The sequence below is a fragment of the Acanthamoeba castellanii genome, assembly GCF_000313135.1.
Source record: "Acanthamoeba castellanii str. Neff unplaced genomic scaffold scf7180000084648, whole genome shotgun sequence".
Lineage (NCBI taxonomy): Eukaryota > Discosea > Longamoebia > Acanthamoebidae > Acanthamoeba > Acanthamoeba castellanii.
Window position 1 is genome coordinate 4,073 of NW_004457319.1, and position 23,494 is coordinate 27,566.

Here is a 23,494-nt window from a genome sequence, read left to right on the forward strand (position 1 = left end):
CCCGACCACCCAACCCAACCCAACCCCAACCGAGCTCACGTTGGAGGTGATCACTTGCCGAGCTCAGACCTTCGTGGCTGACGCGCTTTGTTTCTTCTTCTTCTTCCCCCCCCCTCTCAGGCACATTCCCGGGTGGATCAACCGGGCAGCGACCCTGGCCGGTCCATTGGTGGGCGGCTGGCTCGGACCCACGACCCCCGCAGCTCCAGTCCCGCCCGCCGTACCGCACCCCCTTATTTTGTTGGATTTATCTATTTATATTTTTTAAATCCACATTTTAGTTAATTGATAAAAATTCATTTTTAATTTACTTATTTAACGGTTGTTTTCTGCGTTATGTTGTGGTCCTACAGCCCAAGGCGTTCGACGGACAGGGCTACACGCTCTCGGGCTCGTCGACCACCGCGACCACGCCCGCACCGCCCCCGAAGGAGGCCTCGGCCATCACCTACACCATCAAGGTGCGCACCTAATGTGCCGTGTGCCGTGTGCGGTGGCGTGTGCGTGTGCGTGTGCGCGTGTGTGTGCGTGTGCGTGTGCGTGTGCGCTTGTCTAACAACAACTGGGCGATGATCAGTTGGATGACGAACAGCCGGTGACGGCCCTGCAGTTCCGTCTGCACGACGGCAGCCGAGCCCAGGCCAGCTTCAACCACTCGCACACGGTCGGCGACGTCAGACAGTACATCGACAACATCACAAGGTAGTGTATGGCATGTCGAGTGTATGGAATGCGAGTAATGTAAGTAACGGGGGCCTCGTATGTGTGTGTGTACAGTGTGCGAGCCTACGATCTGTGCACCTCCTTCCCCAAGACCGTGCTGGCCGACCCAGGGCAAACCCTCGCCGAGGTACCAAAGTGCACTTCTCTTCGATCGAACCCGCCATAGTTGACATTTCTGCCTATTTTCTACCAGGCGGGCCTGCTCAACGCGGTCATCATCCAGCAGCTCAAGTGAAGCTCACACCAAACTCCAAAGGGCTCTTCTCCTCATTGCACACATGATCGTATATACATAGTTTTTTTTTTCTTCACCGCGATTCACGGGGCAAGACAAGACGGTTAGCCAGATGATGATGATGATGCGCCGCCGTTGGCTTCATCGTCGCCCGGGCGCGGCTCAGGGTGGTAGGCCAGCTGACGCAGTGGAAGCCACTTGTTGAAGCGCTCGCTCTCCTTCATGGTGTCCTCATGCCAGCTCGTCGCGCACAAAATAGCGCAGTGTGCCTATTGACGTGTGTGCGTGTGTGTGTGTGTCGTGAGTGTCGTGCGGTAGTCACAACATGTGCGGTGCTGGGAGAGAAGGAGATGCGCCGGCTTCATACGTTGCCGTCGTGGTCGTAAAAGAACTGGCTCCGGTCGGCCAACCGCAGCAATCGACCGTCTTTGCACCGCACGAGCGGAGAGAAGCTGAACACGTCCCCAGACGTCATCGGTGGCCTGGCGGCACGCACACGAATGTAAGAATGCAAAGAATCGCACGCCAGAGCCATCAGCGTAGTAGGGGAGGCCTCAAAAAAGAGCGTACTTGCGAATGATCTCGGGCACCTGTGGCCGGTGATTGGTGTTGTACGAACCGATGTTGGTGTAGGGCAACCCGATGAGCTCCTCCTGTATTGAGTGCCGAAAACATTCAATTTGCTGTGTGCGCGTGCGTGCGTGTGCGCGTGCGCGTGCGTGCGTGTGCGTGTGCGTGTGCGTGCGTGTGCGTGTGCGTGTGCGGTGTGCGGTGTGCATACGGTACCCGAGCGTAGCCGACGAGACTGGTAAAGGCGTCGTTGACGTAGACCATGATTGGTGGGGTGTCCGAAAGTGGATTGATCGACACGCAAATCGGGTACCTATCGAACCCAGCGGGTGAGCACAAAAAGAACGAAAAAAAGAACGAAGCGAGATCGAAGTGACGATCGTGTGGGTGGGTACCGCAGGTCCAGAATCGCGAAGCGACTGGGCGAGATGTCGTAGTCGCACAGGAACGGCAGAGCTTCGCGCGCTTCGAGCAGCAGCGCCGGCGAGACGCCCGCGTGGAGGACCGACAGCTCGAACGAGAAGGAGGACCGCAGCGACCGGTGCGAGCCGGGCGGCGACGCCGGCGACGACGATGACGACGATGGCGAAGACGACGACGATGACGAAGCCGACGGAAAGAGCGAAGACGACGACGACGACAACGACGAGGCCCAGCCGTGCGTCGGCGAGAAGGGCGCCAGCAGGAGCGAGCCTCGGTCTCCGAAGCCCTCCTGGACGGCGCGCTGATGCACGCCCGGCGGGTCCACAATCCACGGCGACTGATGTAGATGGTTGAGCCATTGCTGGTTGCTGTACTGTTGATGATCGGTAAGATGTTGATGGTGTTGGTGGTGTTGATGATGGTGTTGTTGGTGTTGCTGATGATGATGTTGCTGTTGTTTCTGGGCCACGCTGAGCTGGGCGAGCAGCTGATCGCTCTGCTTGCGGTGGTCCTTCATTTTCTTGACGGTGCCGCGCAGGCGGTGGTTCTCCGAGCGCAGGCTCCGGATTTCGCCGGACATCATCTCCACAAGCTGCGCCAGGAGGCTCAGTTTCTTCTCCATCTCCCGCATCATCCGCCTCGTCACCGGCGCGTCGCCGTCTTCGTTTTCATTCCCTCCCCCCTCGCCTTCGCTTTCGTTCTTTTCGTCTTCGTTCTTTACACCTTCGTCCGCCCCGTCGTAGTCTTCGCTTTCGCTTTCGCCTTTGCCCTTTCCCTCATGGTCGCCCGTCGTTTTCATTCTTTTGCGTTGCAGTCGCTCCGCGCCGTCGTCGTCGTCGCCCTCATCGTCGTCGCCGAACGGCAGGTTGAGGTGGTGAGCACCGCGGTGGTGGTCGTCCCCGCGTGCCACGTCAGCATTGGCCACAGCGCGCAATGGTGATACGTTGGCGGCAGCCGCAGCCGCAGCAGAAGCGGTGGTTGTGTGCGGTAGCGTGGCGTCAACAGCGCTGCGCGATGGCGGTGGCTGTGTCGCCACCGATGACGGCAGCGGCGGCTGGTGGTAGTTGTGGTGCCGCAACGGCGGCATGGCCTGGTGAGGCGGTGGCGCCACGCCCAGCGGCATGGTTGGTTGCATCGCCTGGAGCTGCGGCTGGGGTGGTGGTCGGTGATGCGACGGCGCCGAGCCACCCGCCGGCTGGGGCAGTGGCTGCAGTGGCTGCAGCAGGTGCGGCGGGAGTGCGGTGGGCAGGTGGTGCAGGAGCGGCAGCGGCTTCGCACCAGCAACAGCACAATGGCCGCCGGGCGGTTGCGGCAAGAGAACGGGCAGGTCGGTCACCAGTGGCGGCTGCGGGCGTCGGCCGCGCTTGCGCGCCGGTGCGTCGCGGCATTGCAGCTCTTTCCCGAGCCGCACGCACCTCCGGCACGGCCTCTGGCTGCAATGCAAAGAAACAAAACAAAAAAAGAGATGGTCACGAAAGCGAAGGTATGAAGTTCGAGAGAGAAAAAAACGAAAGCGAAAAACGAAAGGGGGGAGGGGGAGGGGAGGACGAACCCATCGCAGGCGGTGTGTGCGTCGCGACACAGGAGGCATGCCCTGAAAGGCGGCTCGCCCTTTTTGGCGGATCCATCTCCGGACGTCGCTTCGTGTGCGTTTTCGGGGGGAGTTACTGGTGGCGCTGATCCCGCGGGAGCGCCTGACTGAGGCGGGGGGTGGAGGCCTTGCCCACCTAATCCTTGCATCGATCGTTGGCCCTCGACCTCCCAACTATTTACTCCTTGGCTTCTTTTGGAGTTTGTCGGTTCCCTTGGCAGCAACCGGAGGTCCTTTGTGTCGCTATTCGTCGGGGAGACATCCATGACCTCGCCACCCGATTGGATGGCAGTTTCAGTGCGCTTTTTGAAACGTTTCGTAAATAATTAGTTTTTTGTCTAAACAAAACAAAAAATAAAAATGAAATGCAAACCAACTTTGATAAAAAACGAAGATGATGGAGGTGCCGTTCGTCAAGATGCACGGGCTTGGCAACGACTTCATTTTCATCGCCCACCCACACCACCTGCGCATCCTCAGCGCATCCTCGCCCACCCCGGAGGACCACTCCACTCGGTTCGGGCAGGTGGCTCGCGTGCTCTGCCGGCGACGCTTCGGGGTGGGTGCCGACGGGCTCGCCCTCCTCCTGCCCGCCTCGCTCCCTCGCCACCACTTCAGGTGCGACCACTCCCCCAAAATTGCATTAAGTGTTGTTCTTGAGTATTAATGCACCAATTGCGGATTGGTGGCGTACAACAACCACAACCACAACAGGTTCGAGTTGTACAACGCCGATGGTTCAGCGGCGGCGATGTGCGGGAACGCGCTACGGTGTGCGGCCAAGCTCGCCTGGGAGCGGCGCAGACAGCTTCTGTCGGCGAGTGTCGATGAGCCCGTGCTGGTCGTCGACACGCCCGCAGGTACTCGCTTGCACTGCAGTCGCTCTTCCCTGGCCCTGATGAGTGTCTGACCGCACACGCACACGCACACGCACCACCACACACGCACACACCACCGCACACGCACGCAAACGCAGGGGAGATGGTGGCCCATCTGACGCTCAGCGAGTGCGGCGAGCGTGTGGCGGCGGTTCGTGTGAATATGGGGCGGCCGCTCTTCGCCCGCGGCCTGGTCCCGTGCCTCCTGCGCGCCGACGGCGGCTCGGAGGACGCGCCGGTCCTGATGGCCGAGTACGCGCTCGCCGGCCGCGCGTTCCGCTACTCGTCGGTCCTGGTCGGCGTGCCGCACACAATCATCTTCGTCGAGCGGGCCGACGACGAGGAGCTGATCGGTTCGCTGGGGCCGGCCATGGAGAAGGACCACACGCTCTTTCCGCAGGGGACCAACGTCGGCTTCGTGCAAGTCCTGCCCGACAACCACATCAACTACAGGTACCGCCTCCAGACCGCACACGCACCACCGCACACTCTCACTGACGCACGCACCACCGGACGCACCACCACACACGCACACGCACGACACATGAGCGCAGAGTGTGGGAGCGCGGTGTGGGGCCGACGCTGGCGTGTGGCACGGGCGCATCGGCGGCGGCGGTCGTGGCGGCGGTGCTGGGCCACGTCGACGGCGAGCGACCGGTGCGAGCCCACCTGGCCGGCGGCGATCTCACGCTTCGCGTCGACATGTCGCCTCCGCTCGGCGGCGTCCAGGCCGACTCGCCCACGGGCCGCGCAGCGCGGGTGGAGCGGGTGTGGATGGAGGGTCCTGCCGAGATTGTCTGCGAGGGCGTCGCCAACATCACGCTGTGACCGCACTCACGCACTACCGCCGCACGCACTCGACCGCACACGCACACTCGCATGATCGGGGATTTGTTTACGTTGTTTTAGTGGCCGACTCGCTGGACGCGGCTGCGGTCGTGGTGGAGTTGTAGTGGGCGACGGAGCGGCACATGAGCACGATGAGCGGTACGCAGAGGACCAGCACGCTGAGGGCCAGCCCGAAGAAGACTCGCTCGACCGAGAAGCGCTCGATGAAGACAGGACCGAAGTTGAGCACGATGAACGAGTACTGCCACTGGAACGAATACATGCATGCCTGCACACTCGACGCGCTCTGTGGTCTGTGCGTGTGCGCGTGCGGTGTGTGTCGTGTGTGTGTGTTTGTGTGTGTGTGTGTGTGTGTGTGTGGTTATGAGTGTGGTGCGTAAGTCAATGCACACAGTGCGAGATTCGAGAAGCGCGTACCGCTGCTCGATGCCGTAGGTGGTCATGCCTGGTCGCGAGAAGGTCAGCAGGAAGCCGAACGCAAAACTGGCCGCGAGCGTGATCCAGAGATTGCGATTCACTGTACAGTCGACACATTGTTGGGTGGGTGTACGTCAGAGAACGTAAACGTGAGATGCGCTGGCGTGCGTGACAAGGGGGAGTGGGCGCCCGTACAGAACCAACCGATGGCGACGGTGAAGATGGTGGTCAGCAGAGAGGCCACCACCACCGGAATCAGCCGTCCTGCGGTTCCCTGATCCACAACAACACAAGCATATAAGATGAGATATTCCCAATTAGATAGAAATAGTATATTTTGGAAGAAAGGACAAAGGTGCGGACCTTCTTCGCGAAGCCGTGGTCGGCAGCCCTGCCTCCGGCCACGGTGCCGAGGCAGTTGCCGATGCCCATCGGCAGGTAGGAGAGCCCGATCCCGATCTCACTCAGGCCATAGATCTTTTCCAGTTGAATCTGTGCCCACACATTGTGTGGATGGACGTAAGCCAAAAGCACACAGCACAGCACGCGCACGCGCAGGCACAGCACACGTGTAGAAGTAGGGCATACCGGAAAGATGAACATGATGAGGAACATGATGCTGAATGTGCTCGCGTTGATGAACGCGATGATGGTGATCGGCGGGTGAAAGAAGAGCTTGAAGACTTGGATGGGGTTGGCGGACTTCTTGGGTCCGCTTCGGTTGAGCGTGTCCGGCAAGAAAAAGAAGGCCTGTTCGTACGTGCGTGGTGATAGAGGCAAACACTCGGTCACACTAGGGCATGCGCGTGTGCGTGTGCGTGTGCGTGTGCGTGAAAAGCACCATGGTGGCCAGTATGAAGGCTGCCACGCTGAGAGACCAGAAGATTGTTCGCCAACCCAACAGCTCGCCAACAAATCCTGTTGCAGACGAGATGCGATCACAAGGGTCAGCAGAGTCGGCCAGCGCCAGTGTGTCTGGGCGAGAAGTATAGTGCCTCCCACGACGGGTCCCAGCACGGTGCCCAGGAGCACAGTGACCGAATACCATCCCTGTGGGGGAGGGGGAACGCGCGGGGCCACCGCCAAGTCAGTTCGGCCTCAATGCTCTCAAACCTGGGGCGACCGAGTACAGAAAAAGGAGATGAGCGCGGCGAAGCGCACCATGGCTTGGCCTCGGATCGCCGGCGGGTAGACATCGGCTATCGAGCCTGGGTAGAGGAGAACAGGGTCGAAAAGAGATCACGACGTTAGGCTCGTGATGCACGCAATGCAGAGAAAATAAATTTATAAGAAAACAGGACAAGTAGAGGGTGTGGTGTACTACCTGCCCCGACTATACCCGCTGCTGAAAGACCAATGCCCTGCAACATTCGCGCCCCAATCAATGTGTACACATGCTGCGCTGAACTTGAAGTTGCACACGCTCAGACACGCAATACTTTGCACGACACACACACAACACACACACATAACACACAACACAACACACAACACAACACAACACACACAAAGAGAGAGAGAGAGAGCAGGTACCCTGCGATGATGGCGGCGACGATAAATATGAGCAGGCAGGAGAGGAGCACACCGCGGCGGCCATACCGATCGCTCAGCGGACCCCACGCGAGCGGACAGAAGCCCACCGTGAGCGCGTAGGCCGACAGAGTGAAGGCCACCATCTCCTCTGTTGTCTCCAGGTCGGCGATCACCTGCAACGCACGCACGCACAGAAGGCGATGAACGACAGCAGCAAAGCAAGAAGTTGTGGTGGCAGATGAAGATGATGAAGATGTAGATGAAGATGAAGATGAAGATGAAGGCCGGACATACGACGTTCAGTGTCGGGAGGTACATCGTGGAGGTGATAGGCGGCAACAGGGCGGGCAAGGCCACCAGGGCCAAGACTCGCTGCCGCACGGGCACCCACTTGGCATAGGGATCCTCCTTTGAAAGATGAGAAATCAACACAAGATTGGATTTTTAAATGCCCGGTGTGGCCGAAGATTAAAAATGGAAGAAAGTAGTACCTGCTCTTCTGTGCTGATGGTCTCTACAACAAGTTCCTTTGCGGAAGGAGGAGAGGAGTAGAAGGGGACCGGCGGATCTCCTCGAGCCTCTTTGAGTGGTGTTTGCTCCTCCCTTTCCTCTTCATCTGCCGTGCGCCACTTCATCTTATGGTGTATTGCAATACTTTACAGTACTTTGCTCGCCCAGAGCTGTCGGCGAGTAACCCGCCAATCCTTCCCCGACGGCGCCCGCTCGTCCCTATCGGCGAAGCTTCGGCGCTCGTGGCTCGCCCTAGGGCGCACAGTGTTTATATAGCCCCAAGGGCGCACATCGACACACACACGCACACACTCACAACACCGTCCCATGTCGTCCGATGCTCAGTCATCATCCGCGCGGCCCACGACGTTGTCGCCTACGCTGCGAACTGGAATCTTCCCGGCGTCTGGCGGTCTGGGCGGCAGCACCCTCGCGCACCTCCTCTCCTCCGTCGACCCGCACACCGTCACCCTCATCGCGCGCCAGCCCGAGAAACTCGCCAAGCAAGCCGAGCAAGGCGCCACCGTTCGAAAGGCCGACTACGACGACGAGTCCTCTCTGCAGCACGTCTTTGACGGCATCGACGTCTTGTTCCTCATATCCTATCCCAGTATCCAGCACGAGCACCGTTTCAAGGTTAGTTGGTTGGTCAAACTCGCGCCCAATCTCAGGCCTCCGGATCTCTGTGTCTAAACTTGATCTCTCGCTGACGCGTCTTCATCGGTGGCCACACCGGGCAGGTGGCTAAAGCGGCAATCGACGAGGCGATCAAGGCAGGAGTCAGGCACATCTTCTACTCGTCCCTCGCCTTTGCCGGCGACGGCAACCCGACGTCCGTCACGCAGGTCATGGCGGCGCATCTCTCGACCGAACAGTATCTCGCCCAGGTCCAGCAGAAGAACCCCACCACCTTCTCCTACACCGCCGTGAGGGAGGGCCTGTACTCGGAGAGCTATCCCATCTACACCGCCTTCTTTGACATCAACAACCCGCCGGCCTCGGGCGAGATCCGAATCCCCCACAACGGCTCCGGTCCCGGCATCTCGTGGGCCAAGCGGGACAACCTGGGCGAGGCGACAGCACGTCTCATTGTCCGCTACATTGAGGATCCCGCGTCGTTCCCCTGGCTCAACAAGATCATCGTCCTCTCTGGTCCGCGCGCCTACACGCTCAGCGAGACGGCCGACGTCTTCTCGCACATCCTCGGCAAGCCGATCAAGATCGTTGAGACGAGCGTCGACGACTACGTCCAACAGCCGCAGGTCAAGTTGGGATTCGACTACGGGACAGGGGACTGGGCGCGGTTGTGGGCCAACTCCTTCGAGGGCATCCGCCAATCCGAGACCAACGTCGTCAACTCGCACCTGCGTGACCTGCTGGGGCGGGAGCCCGAGGACTTTGAGACGACCATTCGCAACAGCCTTGCGGCCACGAAGGAACAGTAGTCTATGAGCTTGTGACCTTTCTATTATGTGCAAATGCAGTGAAGTGTCAGTTGCATCAAAGTTCTATAGTACGAAAACCTGACAGTGAGCTATGACTGTTGGTGGTGGTGCTTCATCATGAGATACCGCCGATTGCGCTCCACCACGACCAGCACCACCACCGCCATGGCCACTGGCACCATCATCACCATCAGCACCAACGCCAATCCCGATGTTTCCATTGATCGCGAGGGTGAAGGCGAGGGAAAGGGCGAGGCGGAGCTCGAGGGGGATGACGAAAGAGTAGGCGAGGGCGTGGGCGAGGGAGAGGGGGTGGGTGAGAGCGAGGATGATGACGAGAGAGAGGGCGTGGGCGAGGGCGATGAAGACAAAGAGGACGACTGAGAGGGAGAGGGCGATGTTAAGGGTGGCCTGCATGGACCCCCTGCTCCCTCACATAGGCAGACTGGACGACGATCATCGGCCCGCTCCCGCCGCCAATAACACGCTCGTCGTCCACCGGGCCGGCTGTTTCCCCTCGTCATCGTGGGCAGAACATTCATATCTGTTACATATTCTCATATATGGAATCTTTTATTTCTTCTTTTTTTTTATGTACACCCCCACGCTGTGGTGGAGATCGACAGGCCGAGCAGTCGTGTTTACTTCTTGCGGCCGGCGGTGAATCGAAGGCCGAAGTAGGCGACCACGTTCCACAAGGCCAGCTGCATGAAGAGGAACAGGAAGCTGGCCCAGATTTGGTTCTCCTCCTTGTCCAGGTTCATGGCGTCCAGCACGTCCTGACCAGCTGATGTGTGTGTGGTGTGCGTGGAATGTGTATGTATGGAATGATCAACATTCCACCTCGAGATGCCAATGCTAGGTTGGGGCGGAGGGCGTACTGGCATAGATGCAGGTGCCGTTCACCCGTTCGGACGGCTCGCAGGTGAATTGGAGCCCATCGAACTCATTGATGGCGAGTATCTGGAAGCCGTACTTGAAGAGACTGAAGTACTTGACCCACGCCACCCACGAGGGCACGCTGTCTTCGTTCACCAGCAAGCCGCTGAAGATGGTGAACGGAATGAACGCCGCCGGCAGGAGTGCTGAAGTAGCCGTCACCACACGATACGTCAGCACAACTACGTCCACGCAGGAAGGAAATGATGACAAACATGAAAGCGTACCAAAGGCCGCGTCCAGGTTGGGAGTCGACGCGCTGATCGCGATGGCGAGCGAGGCCGAAACGAGGGTGACCAGAATCATCGCCGCCATGAAGATGAAGAACTTGTCGGCATCCGCCTGGAAGCCCACCTGTGATGGGGCAACATAAAGAAGAACCGAACGCAATGTTAGTTCTACTCATCATGAAGAATCACGGCGAGGAGCAGTTCCATACCATCCAGTAGGCGATGCACGAGAAGAGGGCCGGGTAGAAGGCGAGGAAGGGCAGCTGGGCGAGGTTCTTGGCCACGTAGTAGAGGAAGGTGCCGTAGGCTCCCGCCGAATGCTCCTTGATGAATATCATGCGCTCCGAGTGGAAGATCATCACCACCGACATGAGCGTGTCAATCGACTCGTTCGTAATCACGAAGAACAGCGCTCCCTTCCGATCCTGCACCAACCAACAAACCAACACGCGTGAGCTTCTTCGCTCAGCATGGAGCGTAGGGCTGTGTGGGTGCGTACGTCGATACTTGTTCGGTCGTTGTCGTCGCCGATCCGCAGGTAGATGATGCCGACGACGATGGCCAGGAACAGCGTCTGGATGACGTGGAGGTAGGTGGCTGTGGGCTCCCGCAGCCGCTCCAGGAAGGTCCTATAGAGCAGCAGCCCGAGCCGCAGGATGCTGGACGGCTTGCCGCCAGTGGCGGAGGCCAACTGACTCTTGTCCATAACCTCCGCCTCCTCCGAGGCTCTGCCTGACTCCACATCGTCCTGCCTCCTACTATCATCTTTTCCTTCTTCGTCGTCTTCATCGCCGTCGTTGGTTGATGGCTTCTCCACCTTGTTCTGCAGCAGATCGGCTTCGGCGGAGGAGTCCTGATGCTCGGCATTCAGGGGGTCCTCATCGGCCGTGAGCCTCCGCAGCCCTTGTTTGGATCGGTAGGCGTTCACGAGGCACTTGACCCGCTCCACTCCCTCTTCCTTGGTCCCAATGTAGCTGTCGATCTTTGCCAAGTTCACTGCGAATGGTGGAAATCGAAGCGTCAGTCACGGACGGCGCACCCCCGCGACTGGGTAGACTGACGCACTGATGTACTCGGCAGGGTTGGTGTACTGCGGGCAGGGGTACCCCAAATCGGCGAAGTAGGCCACCACTTCACTGGTCGGTCCGGAGTAGATGATGTGACCCTCGCACATGAGGATGAGCTTGTCGAACATCAAGAAGATGTCCGTGCTGGGTTGTAAAAAAAATGAATGTAAGGCTCAAAGAACGAAAAGCGAAATGAATCTGGTGAAGTGCGGGGGAAGTGGGCGGACCTGGGCTGATGGATGGTGCTGACGATTGTGCGGCCCTTGGAGGCCAACGTCCGCAGGGTCTCCACCAGCGTGTAAGAGGTGGAGTAGTCCAGGCCGGAGGTGGGTTCGTCCAGGAAGAGCACCGACGGGTCGGTGATCATCTCCACACCAATCGACGCGCGCTTGCGCTGGCCGCCGGAGATGCCGCGGTGCTCGACGTTGCCGATGCGGCTGTTGCCGCAGCCCGACAGACCCAGCTCGTGGATCAGCTCCTCCACGCGGCGGCGGACCGTCGACGAGGGCTTGTCGACTCGCAGACGAGCAGAGAACCAGAGCTCCTCGCGGGGCGTGAGGTTGGGCGACAGGATGTCGTCCTGAGTGACGTAGGCGCTCATCCGCTTCCACGACCGGCCCACCTTCTTGCGCGAGGTGCCGTTGATGCGCACCTGGCCCACCTGCTTGCCTCCGCTGTCCTTGCCGATCAGCGTGTTCAGCAGTGTCGTCTTGCCCGCACCTGCAATCAATCAGAAATATATGACTATGTTAAAAAAAAATATATGGTTTGTGAGGGCACTGTGTGTGGTGCGTACCGGAGGGACCCATGATGCAGGTGAGCTCGCCCGGAAGGATGGTTCCGTGAAGATTCTTGAGGAGGAATCGCTTGCCGGTCTTCTTGAAGGCGAACTTCTTGCCCTCGGGCTTGGTGGCGACGGTGTAGCCCAGGTCGGACCAGGAGATGGTGATGGGAGTGACCGAAGTGTGGGTCGTGGTGGCTTCTCGTGGCGTCGTAGGGTCGCCTCCGTCGGTTCCGGAGGTGTCGGAGTCGCTCATGCTGTCGATGCTGTCGAGTTCGGTGCTGTGAGACATGGGTAGTAGTGCTTCTCTTTTGCTTTCAATTGAAATGCTTGCTACTCTCGATGTTCTTTTTGTAGGTCGACCGCGCATTATGGCTAAAATCCGATTGGTTCGGGTGGTGTAGATTCTATTTAATTGGTTTTGACTTTGTCGCGATTGGTGCCGCCGGTCCGCGACGGGGCCAATCGGCTTTTGTTTTTGGAACTCAGTGGCCTATCGCGTACAGGCGATCTCGCTGTAGGTTACATGGCATACAGTGTTTTCAATATTATCTATGGCAAGGCGTACCATCGGCGACCATCGCTCGGAGCTGCCCGACGAACGGCCACACACAGGCAAAGGTCAACGCCGTCACGTTGCGCTCCAGCGGCGCCATAACGGCTGATGCGTACCTGCCCACGCCCAAAGCCCATGTGTACTCCCAACGAACAGCGCCGGTAGCACGACACCACTAGAAAGTTCATCGAGTTGAAGGACTCAAAAAGGGAGGGCCTCTTCACTTTCTTGCTCGTCACGTCAAACAGCATTGTCAGCAAACGAGAAGGCTAAGCCGCAACAACCAACAAGAAGCGACGCCCAGAAGGCAAAGGTGCACCTGGTAGTTCGCCGCTAAGGAGGAAATTGTGAAGAGAGTGAAATGTACAAAAAAACCGGGCATTGGGGGGAGGGGCACGACCACACGCAAAGAGTGATCTCCCCCTTCTTCGGTTGTTTTTCAGAAGAGTGTGCAGCACTTGCGGCCTCCGGAGCCGCCGAAGCCTAACGAGCCGCCCCTGGACTTGATCACCGTCCGCAGGGCCTCATCGAAAACTGTTTTCACGCCCTGCGGTCGGAATTGGCCCAAACGCGCAACGCAACCAACGAAAACATGAATGAGCAACGTTGCTTTTTTTTTTGGCTCACACGATGTGGTCTGATGAGTAATGGGGGCGTGGTTAGGGTACCTGTTGCGTGAGCGCGCTGCACTCCACGTATTTGACCGCCTTGATCTCGTGCGCCAGCTTTTGTCCCTGCGCTCAGCGCACAATCGGAATCAGCGGCTGATGACGATGGCGGCGCGTGCGCGCGTTCAACACAGCCCAAGAAAGGAAGGAAGGAAGGAATTAGGATACCTCTTGTGTGGAGATGACCTTCTTGCCGGTGGACTGAAGCTGCTTGACGACACCCGTGTCGGATCGAAGGTCCAGTTTTGTGCCGACTGCAGTCCATCAACACAGTAACGAGCGTTTTGCATCAGCTGAAGCCCACGACACACGACACACGACACACGACGCGGCACCACGCCCACACGGAACGATAGGCGTGCATCTCTGCATTGAGATGAGCTGCGAGGTGTATGGTACCGAGCAGGACAGGTGCGCCGGGGCAGTGCTCTCGCAGCTCTTTCACCCACTGGACCACGAAAACGAGGTTAATGACCAGTAAAGAAAAATGAGGAAATTGAGGCGCATCACGACGTGAGGGCAATTACTCGGTTGGTGATGTTGTGGAAGGAGTCGGAGTCGACGAGAGAGAAGCAGGCGATGAAGATGTCGGTTTCGGGGTAGCTCAGGTGGCGCAGCTTATCGTATTCTGTTGTTCAACCATCAGTGACCCAGCAGCAGCAGCTTCATCATCCGATGGGCCATTGCTGATGGGAAGGGGGGACAATGGGAAGGCGTGCCTTCCTGGCCGGCCGTATCCTAGGATCCAGCAATTGGGCAGTGAAATGGAGAGAACACTGAGATGAGTCGAGGTGTGTACTCATAAAGAGGGACGCATGCTGGGACGTACCCACAGGTTGAGATTGTAGCACACGCCCTCGATCTGCACAGCACCACGGATGAAGGGATTGAGAGTGAGGAATGAAGGGAATGAAGGAAATGGGGAATGGGGAGAAGGGAGAAGGGAGAGGAGATACCATCACAGCAGTCTCGTAGTTGTCAAACACTTTATAGACGCAAGACAAGAAGAAGAAGATGAGAATGATGGGCAAACGAACGCAGCTGCACTACGAAACATGCGGGCGGCGTACCTGTGGGCACGTACTCGGAGGGAAACTCGTCTTTGCTGTACGTCGCCAGCAAGCAAGTCTTGCCTGCACCACCGCAGCAGAACAAAGAAATGAATAAAATAAAATTAAAAATAAAAATGTATTAAATCACAATCATGAAGAATCAAAAAAAGAACGAAAACGAAAGCGACAGTGACTGTGGAAGATGGGAATGTGAGATAATAATGGAGTGTGGGTACGAACCTACGGCACCGTCGCCCACCACCACGCATTTGGCAGATTGGGCCTGCATCTATGGATCTATGTGATTTGGAATCTGGGGCGATGAATTGATCTCGTGATGAAATGGAATTTCTTCCAGCGCACGCGAAAAGACTTGTGAGACGGCTCACAGGATGCGTCTGGCAGCAACAAACAGCTGGAAAGGTCACCTTTTCGGGTCTTCCCTGACCGGTGCTTCAACAGCAAATGGCGGGAAGAAGACACGAAATGAAATTACGCGCAATTTCGGGTCACGCAATTACGAAAACGTTTCCGAAATGTAATGAAACTTGTTTTGTTTTGATATGTTTTGAAATTATTAAAAAAAGATTAAAATATTTCCCGTTGCCACGAGGGCAAGGAGCTTAATCTCAAATAACATAAAAGAAATAGAAGATGGAGATGCCCAACGACTTGGCGACGTGCATGGAGACTATTCCGCCGGCGCTCGATGAGCTGGCGAAGAGCCAGGGCACCGTTCAGCAGATCGCGCTTTATTGCAAGGCCGCCTACCAGGAGGGCGCCGACGTCAATGCGGTCTTTGAACAGACCAAGAACTATACCAACGATGCCCTCCAAAATGTAGTTTATCATGTACACAACGTCGGTCTCCAGGTCCGTAATTCTTTCAAATCCCCCCCCCCCAAATCCAAAACCTTTTGAGATCTCAATGCAGATCCTCTCTTGCAGATTACCAACTTCTTGGAGGTTCAAATGAAGGAGATTGAGAAGATCGATCTCCAGGTGCGACTGCTCAGCGAGGTACGCTTAAGCCCCTCAAGCGAACATCTTTCCCATTCATTCTATTTCGTTTCGGTCCTTTTTGGATGATGCAAAGTCGCCGTTGGGCTTGGGCGAGGCCACAGCTCACTTCGCGCTTTCTCTTCTCTTCTCTTCTCTCCTCCCGCTGCTCGTACTGGTCATCCACGTCTCAGCGTATGCGCGCCTGCCACGAAGCGTCGGGCGCGCCCGACAAGCAGCTGATGGAGGCGCCGCACCCCTACAACCAGGCCCTCCCGTCGCGCAAGCTTGCCGGTACGTACTGGTCACCAGCCGACCTTTTGCTTGTGACGTCGTTCTTGCCTGTCGTCGATGTTACACACCACGCCGATGCTCCTTCTCCTCACCTTCTTCTTCTTCATCATCATCATCTCCTTCGTCGTCGTCGTCTCCAACGTCATCTGTGGGCAGGCCACGAGCTGCCTTGGTCGGCCCAGCCCCTTCAGCCCCTCCCGCGCACCATCATCGACCTCAACGCCCTCGACGGCGTGGGCAACGGCGACTCGTCCATCACCTCCTCGCGCAGCGGCGCCCCGTCGCCCCGGTCCATCTCCTCTTCCTCTTCACTCGGTCCGCGCACCCTCTCCCCCCCCCAGAGAACCCTTCAGTTCGCCCTATTCTGCATTCCTTTGCCGTTTACTGACGCTTCGACCTTTCTTCTTCTTCTTTCTTCTTCTCTCTTTCTCGGCTTGGCTTGGCTTGATGATGGTGCGTTGGTGGTGCGGTGCTGCAGCGTCGCCTCACTCGGGCTTTGGTGGCCCGCCTCCTCCCCCGATGAGCTCCGGCGCCCCTCCTCCGCCCCCGCCCGACGCTGGCTTCGCCCCGCCGCCTCCGCCCTACTAAGCCTCAGGCCCTTCGCCATCGATGGCGTCTTCTTCTCTGTACTTGATTGGATTGCAACCTGGGGCTTGCCCACATTCTTCGCATATTTTGGCGCTTCGTACTGCGTGACCAATGGCGTGCACCGTTTTAACTGTGGCTAGGCGACGAAGCGGAGTGAAAACGAACACGAACGAACAAACACAGCGACGTGACCGGCAAAACAGAACTTGAGCTAACTCACATCTGAGACACATCACATCACACACATACGATGCTAAAGATGAAGACGGTGGATGCATCGATGCCTCGGGTGGCGGTGGCGGTCGTGGTGCTGGTCGCACTGCTGGTCGGGCAGAGCTGGGCCTCGTGCTCGGCGGGCACGTCGCAGCTCGGCGGGGCAGCTCCGAGCGCCACCCAGCAGACCCTGGCCCAGGGCTTCCGCGTGAACAGCCCCATCCTCCTATCCGGCTTCACCCCGCGGCTCGTCTCAACTCTCGGTTCGTACCGGCTCTCTCCGCTTTCGCTTTTCGCTTTCTCTGTTCGCCTTCGCTATCGCTTTCGTTCTTTTTGGGCGATCCCGTCAATTTCAGCCGAGGGCCTCGGCTGCCGGTACTCAGCGACCGTTTGGCGCAACCGTTGGGGTCCAAATCTGACGCGCACACGGCAAACAAAACATACAAATCACAACACACGCACAACCGCACACACCCGAATGCTCACCACACACGCACAACACAACACGACACGACACGCGCACAGGCACGGGCTCGATCACCACGGCGCAGATATACTTTGATGCCGGTGCGGAGGGACAGACGACGGGCACCCAGCCGGGCGAGGTGGTCGCCTCGGGCCACTTCACCGTGTCGGGCGTCAGCTTCGACGAGGGCTCCACGGCCACGCAAACGTTGCCGGCGGGGGGCGGCGGCAGCGGCTACATCGCGCTCGAGCCCGGCCTGTACTGGCTCGTGCTGCAGGTGCCCTCCACGCTGGCCTGGACCCACGGCAGCACGCCGGAGCAGTCCAGCGCCGAGCCGGTGGTCTTTGCTGGCCTCCTGCAGCAGACATCGGCCGGCGGCTGGGCCGACGCCGCCTTTGGGGAGAGCCTCGCCGCCACCAGCGCCTATGTCTCCTTCACCGGCTGCCTCGCGCCGTCGCCTTCGCCGTCGCCATCACCTACGCCATCGCCTTCATCGTCGCCATCCTCGTCGCCCTCTTCGTCTCCCTCGCCATCACCTTCGCCATCGCCATCATCGTCGCCGTCATCGTCGCCTTCGTCTTCGCCTTCTTCGTCGCCATCGTCGTCACCATCGTCTTCGCCTTCATCGTCGCCTTCACAATCGCCTTCACAATCGCCGTCGTCGTCGCCTTCATCGTCGCCTTTGCCGTCGCCTTCATCGTCGTCTTCACCATCGCCGTCGATCTACATTCCTCCGCCGGGCCAGTCGCCGTCGCCGTCGCCGTCGCCCTCGTCATCGCCTTCGCCGTCGCAGCCGCCGCCTGGGCCAGTCGCCGTCGCCCTCATCATCGCCTTCGTCGTCGCCGCCGCGCTGGGCCAGTCGCCGACAACGTCGCCGTCGCCGTCGTCATCATCTTCGCCTTTGCCATCGGTCTACGTTCCTCCGCTGGGCCAGTCGCCGTCGCCTTCGCCATCGCCGAGCCCTTCGTCTACGGGCCACGCGGACACCTCCCCTACCCCCTCGGCCAGCGCGTCGGCTTCGGCGGCGCCGTCGGCTGCGGCCTCGTCGGTGGTCACCCCGTCAGCGACGCCGAGTAGCACGCTCGCCCCCTCGCCGAGCCCCACAGCCGCCGTGGTCCCGCTCGGCGTCAACGTGACCGCCAGCTTTGACCTCAAGAAGCCGGGCGTTAGCCTGCTGGCCCTCGGTACAACTTTGCTGTTTGTTTGTTTGTTTGTTGGGCTCGTCGCGCGTTGTGAAGTCGTCGCTGATCAATCTCTTCTCTTCTTCTTCAAGGGCTGGCCGGTGTTAATCTGACCTTCGTCGCCGTCGAGCTCGGCAACGCCACAGTGCCCCTCGGAGGTAATTCCACTCCACCGCCGAACCATTGCCGAGCCCAGAGCTAACGAAACACGCACGACACACGCACACGACACACGCACGACACGCACGGTACAGATTACGAGGTGAGCAATCGTACAGAGACGGACACGAACGGAGCCGAGCTCACGAGCTACGTGTACAAGGCCGCCGCGGCGGACGATTCGACAGAAGTCGCCCAGGGCTACACCTTCCACGACCGCGCCGCCACGGGCCAATTCGAGGGCATCGTCTTCGATATCGACCCCATGTCGTTCAAGTGGACGGCCAACCTCACCGCCCTTGGGGCCCCCGGCGCGGCCCTCGGGCCGTTCGTCCTGCGCTACACCATTTCGGGCACCGCCGCCTCGCCGGACCCGCTCGAGGGCGACGTCACGGTGCAGCTCGACACGCCGCAGAGCGACATCACCACCTACGTGCTGCCCTTGACCACCACGATCACCGCGAATGCCACCACCACGACCACGAAGACGGTCGTGGCGCAGGTGCAGCTGTTCGATCGGGCCATGGTCGACGGCGCGTGGGCGGCGGTCACGCACTCGGTCGTGCGTACGTCGGCGCCGGGCGCGGCGCGGCCGGTCTACGTGATGGAGCTGCGGCTGCCGGCCTACACGCAGTCGCTGCACTACGATCCGTCGCTCAACTTGGGCGCGCTGCTGGGCGCCTCGGATCGTGATGGTGGAATTGGAAGCGACGGCGATGGCGGCGACAACATGGGCCTCATCATCGGGGTGGCCGTGGCGATACCGCTCGCTGTGGTGTTTGTCGTCGCCGCCATCGCCGCGGTGGTGACCTTCACGTGGCATCGCAAGCGGAGGGCGCGAAAGGCCAACCTGAAGCGACGAAGCGTGATCAACTTCCACGACCTTTAAAAAACAGAACAAACAAAAATGTAAATATATGAACAAAAGAGCAAATAAATAACAAAAGTAAAAATAAACCTCTAAAAAGAAAAATCAGAAGAAAAATAAGAAAAAGATGGAAGCAGACCAAACGCGAGGCGAGGCAGGGCTGCCTTGTGCAGTCAGCGCGGCCAAGCGGAAGCGAGACGACGAAGCGGAGGAAGTGCCACAGCAGCACAAGGCTCCCAAGAAAAAGCTTTCCAAGCGGGAGCGCCGGGAGCTGCGCCACAAGCATCAAAAGGCGCTGCCGCTCCGGCCCAGCGACGCCGCAGACCAGGCCCCTGTGGTGGTTGCTGCAGCGGCGGAACGTGACCAACCTCCCTACATCATCGACTCCGACAAAGGTTTTCTATTTATTTTGAAATTTAATCAATATTCTATTTTGCTTATTTTATTTATTTTATTTTTTCTGCTTATTTTAACGTCACAATGGTAGGGCTGCGAAGAGTGGGGCTGTACCACTACGAGTTCAAGACGCATGCCAAGGGGCGATGGGTGGGCCGCACCGTGCTCGACGTCTTCGCCAAGGAGTTCTCGGCCCACTCCCTGGCCTACTATGTACCCGTCGCACTCGTTCACTCCGTGTAATGTGTCGTGTCTTGTGTCGTGTAACGTTTGTGGCTTACGAGGCGCAACACACATGAAACGCGCAGCACGAGGCGCTCAAGGACGGGCGCATCAGACTCAATGGCCAGATCGTGGACGAGGGCGCGGTGGTGCAGGAGCACGACGTGCTCTCGCACCTCATCCACCGACACGAACCGCCGGTCACATCGGCGCCCATCAGGATCGTCCACCAGTCGGACGAACTAGTGGTCATCGACAAACCCGCCAGCATTCCCGTACGCCTCGTCAGCCACACACGACACACACGACACACACACACGACACACAGCTCAACACGGCAGGGCTTGATGTTCGTTCCTGGCTTCTGTGCACGCAGGTCCATCCATGCGGTCGGTATCGACACAACACGATCGTCTTCCTGTTGGCCAGAGAGTATGGCTTGCCAGACCTCCATTGTACGACACCGCCACACATACCGTCTTGTCGCTCTCTCTCTCTCTCTCGCAGTCAGCTAAGCCTGAGTGTGGGCGGCGGGGGCGGCGACGGTCAGCGGTGCACCGGCTGGACAGGCTGACGTCGGGTGTGCTGCTCCTGGCGCGCTCCTCGAGCGTGGCCTCGAAGATGATGAAACAGATCCAGAGCTTCCAGGTGCGGAAGACCTACGTGGCCCGCGTGCGCGGTCGATTCCCCGAGTACGGCTCAAATTCGCCCCGTAGCTCACCCACTCAGTGGCCAACGACTCAGATGACGCACACGACACACGACACACGACACACGACACACGACACACAGGGGCAAGCTGACCTGTGATGACCCCTTGACGGTGGTGAGCCACAAGACGGGGCAGCGCAGGGTGGCGGACGAACCGGACGAGCTGCCCACTGAGGGCGAACCATCATCAGCAGCAGCAGCGGAGGGCGCGCAGGGCAAGGTCAAGACCGCCACGACCGTCTTTGAGCGGTTCCGGTACGACGAGGAGAGCGACACGTCACTGGTCTGGTGCGTACCCGAGACCGGCCGCACGCACCAGATCCGGGTCCACCTCCAGTCGCTGGGCCACCCCATCCCCAACGATCCCCTCTACGCCGGGTGCGTACCCTCTCTGCTGGGCGCGTTGTTGGTGGTGGTAGCTGGCCTGGGGCGGTCTACTGACGCGTGAAGCTCGGACCCTGCGCGCTGCAGGAGGGAGAAGGGCGACGAGGGCGCCAAGGAGGAGGGCGAGTGCGCGGAGTGTCACCAGCGCGGCGTGTTCGCGGATCCGCGCGAAGACGAGATGTGCATCTGGCTCCACGCCTACTCCTACGAATGCGTCGGCCACTGGCTCTACAAAACGGAACTGCCCTCGTGGGCTGCTTGAGACAAACAACAGCACAGCCAGCTCAGAAGCCAGGGGGGATGCACCAGATCTGGTGGAACGGAAACACGGTGTTCGAGCCGGGGCGCTGTGAAGCCGACTTGACGGCTTCACGACGGAAACGCCGAGGAAAGAGAAGAGGGGAAGAAAGGGGGGGATCAGGCCGAGGCGGGGAAATAGCAGGCGGAGAAGGCCTTGCGGTCGACCAGCAGCAGGGAACCGCCGCTCGGGTTCCATACAATGTCCCTCACATGCAGCTTGGTGTCTGTACAACGGATACCGGGTATTCAGAAAGCGGCGCTCAACACACACACACACACACACGTGGGTACACACCTTTGGGAAGGTCGCAAGAGAGGCACGCCGAGGGCGACCAGAGATAGACCACGCGACTGGCAGTGCAGAGTGCGAGGCGTGTCTGCGTGGGATGCCAGCGGGCGGACTTGATAGGATGCCTCTGCACGAGCAGCGCAACGAGGGACATCTTCACCGCGTCCCAGACCCACAGCATGTTGGGCACGCTGTCTGTGACGGCCGGGTGTCGGTGAGTGACCGTTTGGCTAATGGGCGCGTGCGCGGGTGCGCGGCGTAACGAAGGAGCCAGGGCACGTACCGCTTCGTGTGAAAAAGTGAGAACTGTCGTGGCTCCAGCTGAGCATGCCGATTCCCAGCTCCGGGTTGGCCTTGAGTGGATCAACCCGCACGCTCTTGAACTCCACCGGATCGTCATTGACGCCATCTGGGGGAAAGACACGCGCAACGATCGTGATGAGCAACCTGCCGGGTTCGCTCCTACTAGAAGTGAAAGAATGATACTTACAAATGGTGCTCCGCACGCCCTCTGCCTCGGGTCGGGGCTCTTCGTCTTCAGACCCACGCCCATCAGCCCAGGGCCTATCGATCTCCCTGAAGACGGTCTGGAGGGTCACAGGGGGATGAGCCTTCAGCTGAATAAGTCCAGCTGGGAGGCGGCGGCGTGGCCCAAGCTAGTACCGTCTCTTTGCTCCTTGTGGCCGCCGGAGTGTGCTTACATTCCATCTCGACCTTCCACGTGCGCGAGTTGATCAGTCGTACCGTTTGGTCGTAGCTCCCCACGGCTATGTACTGAGTGTCTGGCGACCTGTGAGATGGCAGTGCGATGCGATCAGCTTTCTTTCGCCTCTCACCATCAACCGACTCGTAACACGCCAGAGAAAGGAGCTCGAGAGGAACGCACCAAGCCACCGTCTTGATCGAGAGCTGGTCTTTGTAGGCCGAGAAGGACTTCTTTTGAGGGGCGGCCGCCGTGGTAGTGGTGCTGCTCGCGGAGAGGGGGTAGAACATGACCTTGTACTACACGCGGAACAATGACGTTGTCAGGCCTCCAGTGGTGAAAGACAGTACACAGAGAGAGGAGTTCGTACTGGCATGTGGGATGCCTCCCACACGCAGAGGGATCGGTCGTCGGCCGACCACGCAAAGTCGCCCAGGTCCTGGGTCTCCACAGCAATCCTCTGCAGAGTGTGAAGGTGGAAACAAGGAGCGCGGAGTGGGTGAGGTGTACTACTACTACGACTGCGTCAAGCTCTCTCCTCTCTGGTTGGTGGTACCTTGGCCAACATCCACTGCTTGGCGCAGTCGTAGATGGCGATGTAGTCCTTGCAGCCCTCGCGCTGGGCGACGGCCATGTACCGGCCCCTGTGGCTGAAGTGTAGGCCGCGGATGCCCGTATCGTCGTCCTCCTGCCGCCGCCCGTCGACCTCCTTGCCCTCGCGCTCGGGTGTGTCCAGTACCGAAGACCACGAGTACTTAGGGTGCTTCACGTGTTGCACCACGCTGCCGGTTGCCAGCGACCACACTGCCACGAACAGCTGCACGTCAAGTTGAAGGTCAAGATCGGATGAAAGCACCATGTTAGCAATGAGGAGATGGGCACCTGAAAGTCGCTGACGATGATGAGGTGCTTGGAGTCGGGCGCCCAGCGTACGGCCGTTACGCCTGGCAGCAGGCTCTCCTCATCGATGGCGGCCCGCCATTCGGTGTCGAGTAGCGAGAAGACCTCTACGACATTCTTGCTCAATGAAAGGCACAGAAGGGACTGGGAATCAGGCGACCAATGCAATTCCTCCACGATCTCTTGGCATGCGAAGATGTGCAAAATCTCGAGATTCTCATCGCGCACGATGAGTTGGTATTTGGAAGCCGATGCCAAATAGCGCCCGCTTGGGGACCATCTGCAGTCGAGCGCCGACGTGTGCGCGAAGCACTTGCTGAACTCCAGATCCATCTCTCTAACGATAAAACTTCA

At 59.0% G+C, this 23,494-nt stretch overlaps 13 protein-coding genes across 13 annotated transcripts; 8 read left to right on the top strand and 5 right to left on the bottom strand.

Moving 5' to 3' along the window:
* Positions 1–120: 120 nt before the first annotated feature.
* Positions 121–1,005, top strand: ACA1_099940 (uncharacterized protein; the record flags this gene model as incomplete). Its single annotated transcript, XM_004335144.1, has 5 exons — positions 121–220; positions 354–461; positions 593–702; positions 778–850; positions 917–1,005. Coding segments are annotated over 5 exons (480 nt in total), but the record flags the coding sequence as incomplete, so codon positions are not given.
* A 57-nt stretch (positions 1,006–1,062) lies between these two features.
* Positions 1,063–2,750, bottom strand: ACA1_099950 (uncharacterized protein; the record flags this gene model as incomplete). Its single annotated transcript, XM_004335145.1, has 6 exons — positions 1,063–1,227; positions 1,326–1,440; positions 1,529–1,611; positions 1,745–1,841; positions 1,924–2,324; positions 2,421–2,750. The coding sequence occupies 6 exons, from the start codon at positions 2,748–2,750 to the stop codon at positions 1,063–1,065; spliced, it is 1,191 nt and encodes a 396-aa protein (XP_004335193.1).
* Positions 2,751–3,936: 1,186 nt separating this feature from the next.
* Positions 3,937–5,248, top strand: ACA1_099960 (diaminopimelate epimerase; the record flags this gene model as incomplete). The annotated part of the gene is made up of 4 exons (XM_004335146.1): positions 3,937–4,160; positions 4,257–4,402; positions 4,519–4,873; positions 4,975–5,248. 4 exons carry the CDS (start codon positions 3,937–3,939, stop codon positions 5,246–5,248), a joined length of 999 nt encoding a protein of 332 aa, XP_004335194.1.
* Positions 5,249–5,315: 67 nt separating this feature from the next.
* ACA1_099970 (transporter, major facilitator subfamily protein) lies at positions 5,316–7,854 on the bottom strand (the record flags this gene model as incomplete). The annotated part of the gene is made up of 11 exons (XM_004335147.1): positions 5,316–5,562; positions 5,687–5,786; positions 5,882–5,960; positions 6,050–6,178; positions 6,275–6,436; positions 6,528–6,736; positions 6,799–6,894; positions 7,011–7,093; positions 7,220–7,392; positions 7,514–7,627; positions 7,711–7,854. The coding sequence occupies 11 exons, from the start codon at positions 7,852–7,854 to the stop codon at positions 5,316–5,318; spliced, it is 1,536 nt and encodes a 511-aa protein (XP_004335195.1).
* A 202-nt stretch (positions 7,855–8,056) lies between these two features.
* Positions 8,057–9,174, top strand: ACA1_099980 (NmrA family protein; the record flags this gene model as incomplete). Its single annotated transcript, XM_004335148.1, has 2 exons — positions 8,057–8,365; positions 8,470–9,174. The coding sequence occupies 2 exons, from the start codon at positions 8,057–8,059 to the stop codon at positions 9,172–9,174; spliced, it is 1,014 nt and encodes a 337-aa protein (XP_004335196.1).
* Positions 9,175–9,339: 165 nt separating this feature from the next.
* On the top strand, positions 9,340–9,558 carry ACA1_099990 (uncharacterized protein; the record flags this gene model as incomplete). The annotated part of the gene is made up of 1 exon (XM_004335149.1): positions 9,340–9,558. The coding sequence occupies one exon, from the start codon at positions 9,340–9,342 to the stop codon at positions 9,556–9,558; it is 219 nt and encodes a 72-aa protein (XP_004335197.1).
* A 257-nt stretch (positions 9,559–9,815) lies between these two features.
* On the bottom strand, positions 9,816–12,483 carry ACA1_100000 (ABC2 type transporter superfamily protein; the record flags this gene model as incomplete). Its single annotated transcript, XM_004335150.1, has 8 exons — positions 9,816–9,961; positions 10,056–10,259; positions 10,341–10,467; positions 10,553–10,768; positions 10,843–11,339; positions 11,409–11,554; positions 11,638–12,130; positions 12,207–12,483. The coding sequence occupies 8 exons, from the start codon at positions 12,481–12,483 to the stop codon at positions 9,816–9,818; spliced, it is 2,106 nt and encodes a 701-aa protein (XP_004335198.1).
* Positions 12,484–13,186: 703 nt separating this feature from the next.
* Positions 13,187–14,756, bottom strand: ACA1_100010 (cell division control protein 42, putative; the record flags this gene model as incomplete). The annotated part of the gene is made up of 10 exons (XM_004335151.1): positions 13,187–13,294; positions 13,416–13,481; positions 13,584–13,669; positions 13,815–13,863; positions 13,943–14,043; positions 14,066–14,153; positions 14,245–14,277; positions 14,372–14,400; positions 14,486–14,548; positions 14,708–14,756. The coding sequence occupies 10 exons, from the start codon at positions 14,754–14,756 to the stop codon at positions 13,187–13,189; spliced, it is 672 nt and encodes a 223-aa protein (XP_004335199.1).
* A 365-nt stretch (positions 14,757–15,121) lies between these two features.
* ACA1_100020 (uncharacterized protein) lies at positions 15,122–16,348 on the top strand (the record flags this gene model as incomplete). Its single annotated transcript, XM_004335152.1, has 5 exons — positions 15,122–15,340; positions 15,416–15,487; positions 15,661–15,760; positions 15,917–16,075; positions 16,239–16,348. 5 exons carry the CDS (start codon positions 15,122–15,124, stop codon positions 16,346–16,348), a joined length of 660 nt encoding a protein of 219 aa, XP_004335200.1.
* Positions 16,349–16,607: 259 nt separating this feature from the next.
* On the top strand, positions 16,608–19,256 carry ACA1_100030 (uncharacterized protein; the record flags this gene model as incomplete). Its single annotated transcript, XM_004335153.1, has 6 exons — positions 16,608–16,824; positions 17,087–17,492; positions 17,837–18,075; positions 18,134–18,211; positions 18,301–18,366; positions 18,463–19,256. The coding sequence occupies 6 exons, from the start codon at positions 16,608–16,610 to the stop codon at positions 19,254–19,256; spliced, it is 1,800 nt and encodes a 599-aa protein (XP_004335201.1).
* A 106-nt stretch (positions 19,257–19,362) lies between these two features.
* Positions 19,363–20,427, top strand: ACA1_100040 (uncharacterized protein; the record flags this gene model as incomplete). The annotated part of the gene is made up of 4 exons (XM_004335154.1): positions 19,363–19,630; positions 19,723–19,844; positions 19,940–20,128; positions 20,365–20,427. 4 exons carry the CDS (start codon positions 19,363–19,365, stop codon positions 20,425–20,427), a joined length of 642 nt encoding a protein of 213 aa, XP_004335202.1.
* Positions 20,428–20,474: 47 nt separating this feature from the next.
* Positions 20,475–21,210, top strand: ACA1_100050 (DRAP deaminase; the record flags this gene model as incomplete). The annotated part of the gene is made up of 3 exons (XM_004335155.1): positions 20,475–20,545; positions 20,646–20,942; positions 21,036–21,210. The coding sequence occupies 3 exons, from the start codon at positions 20,475–20,477 to the stop codon at positions 21,208–21,210; spliced, it is 543 nt and encodes a 180-aa protein (XP_004335203.1).
* Positions 21,211–21,365: 155 nt separating this feature from the next.
* On the bottom strand, positions 21,366–23,473 carry ACA1_100060 (WDrepeat protein; the record flags this gene model as incomplete). Its single annotated transcript, XM_004335156.1, has 9 exons — positions 21,366–21,472; positions 21,544–21,732; positions 21,845–21,946; positions 22,028–22,154; positions 22,201–22,327; positions 22,424–22,539; positions 22,611–22,700; positions 22,797–23,057; positions 23,123–23,473. 9 exons carry the CDS (start codon positions 23,471–23,473, stop codon positions 21,366–21,368), a joined length of 1,470 nt encoding a protein of 489 aa, XP_004335204.1.
* Between the last annotated feature and the right edge of the window lie 21 nt (positions 23,474–23,494).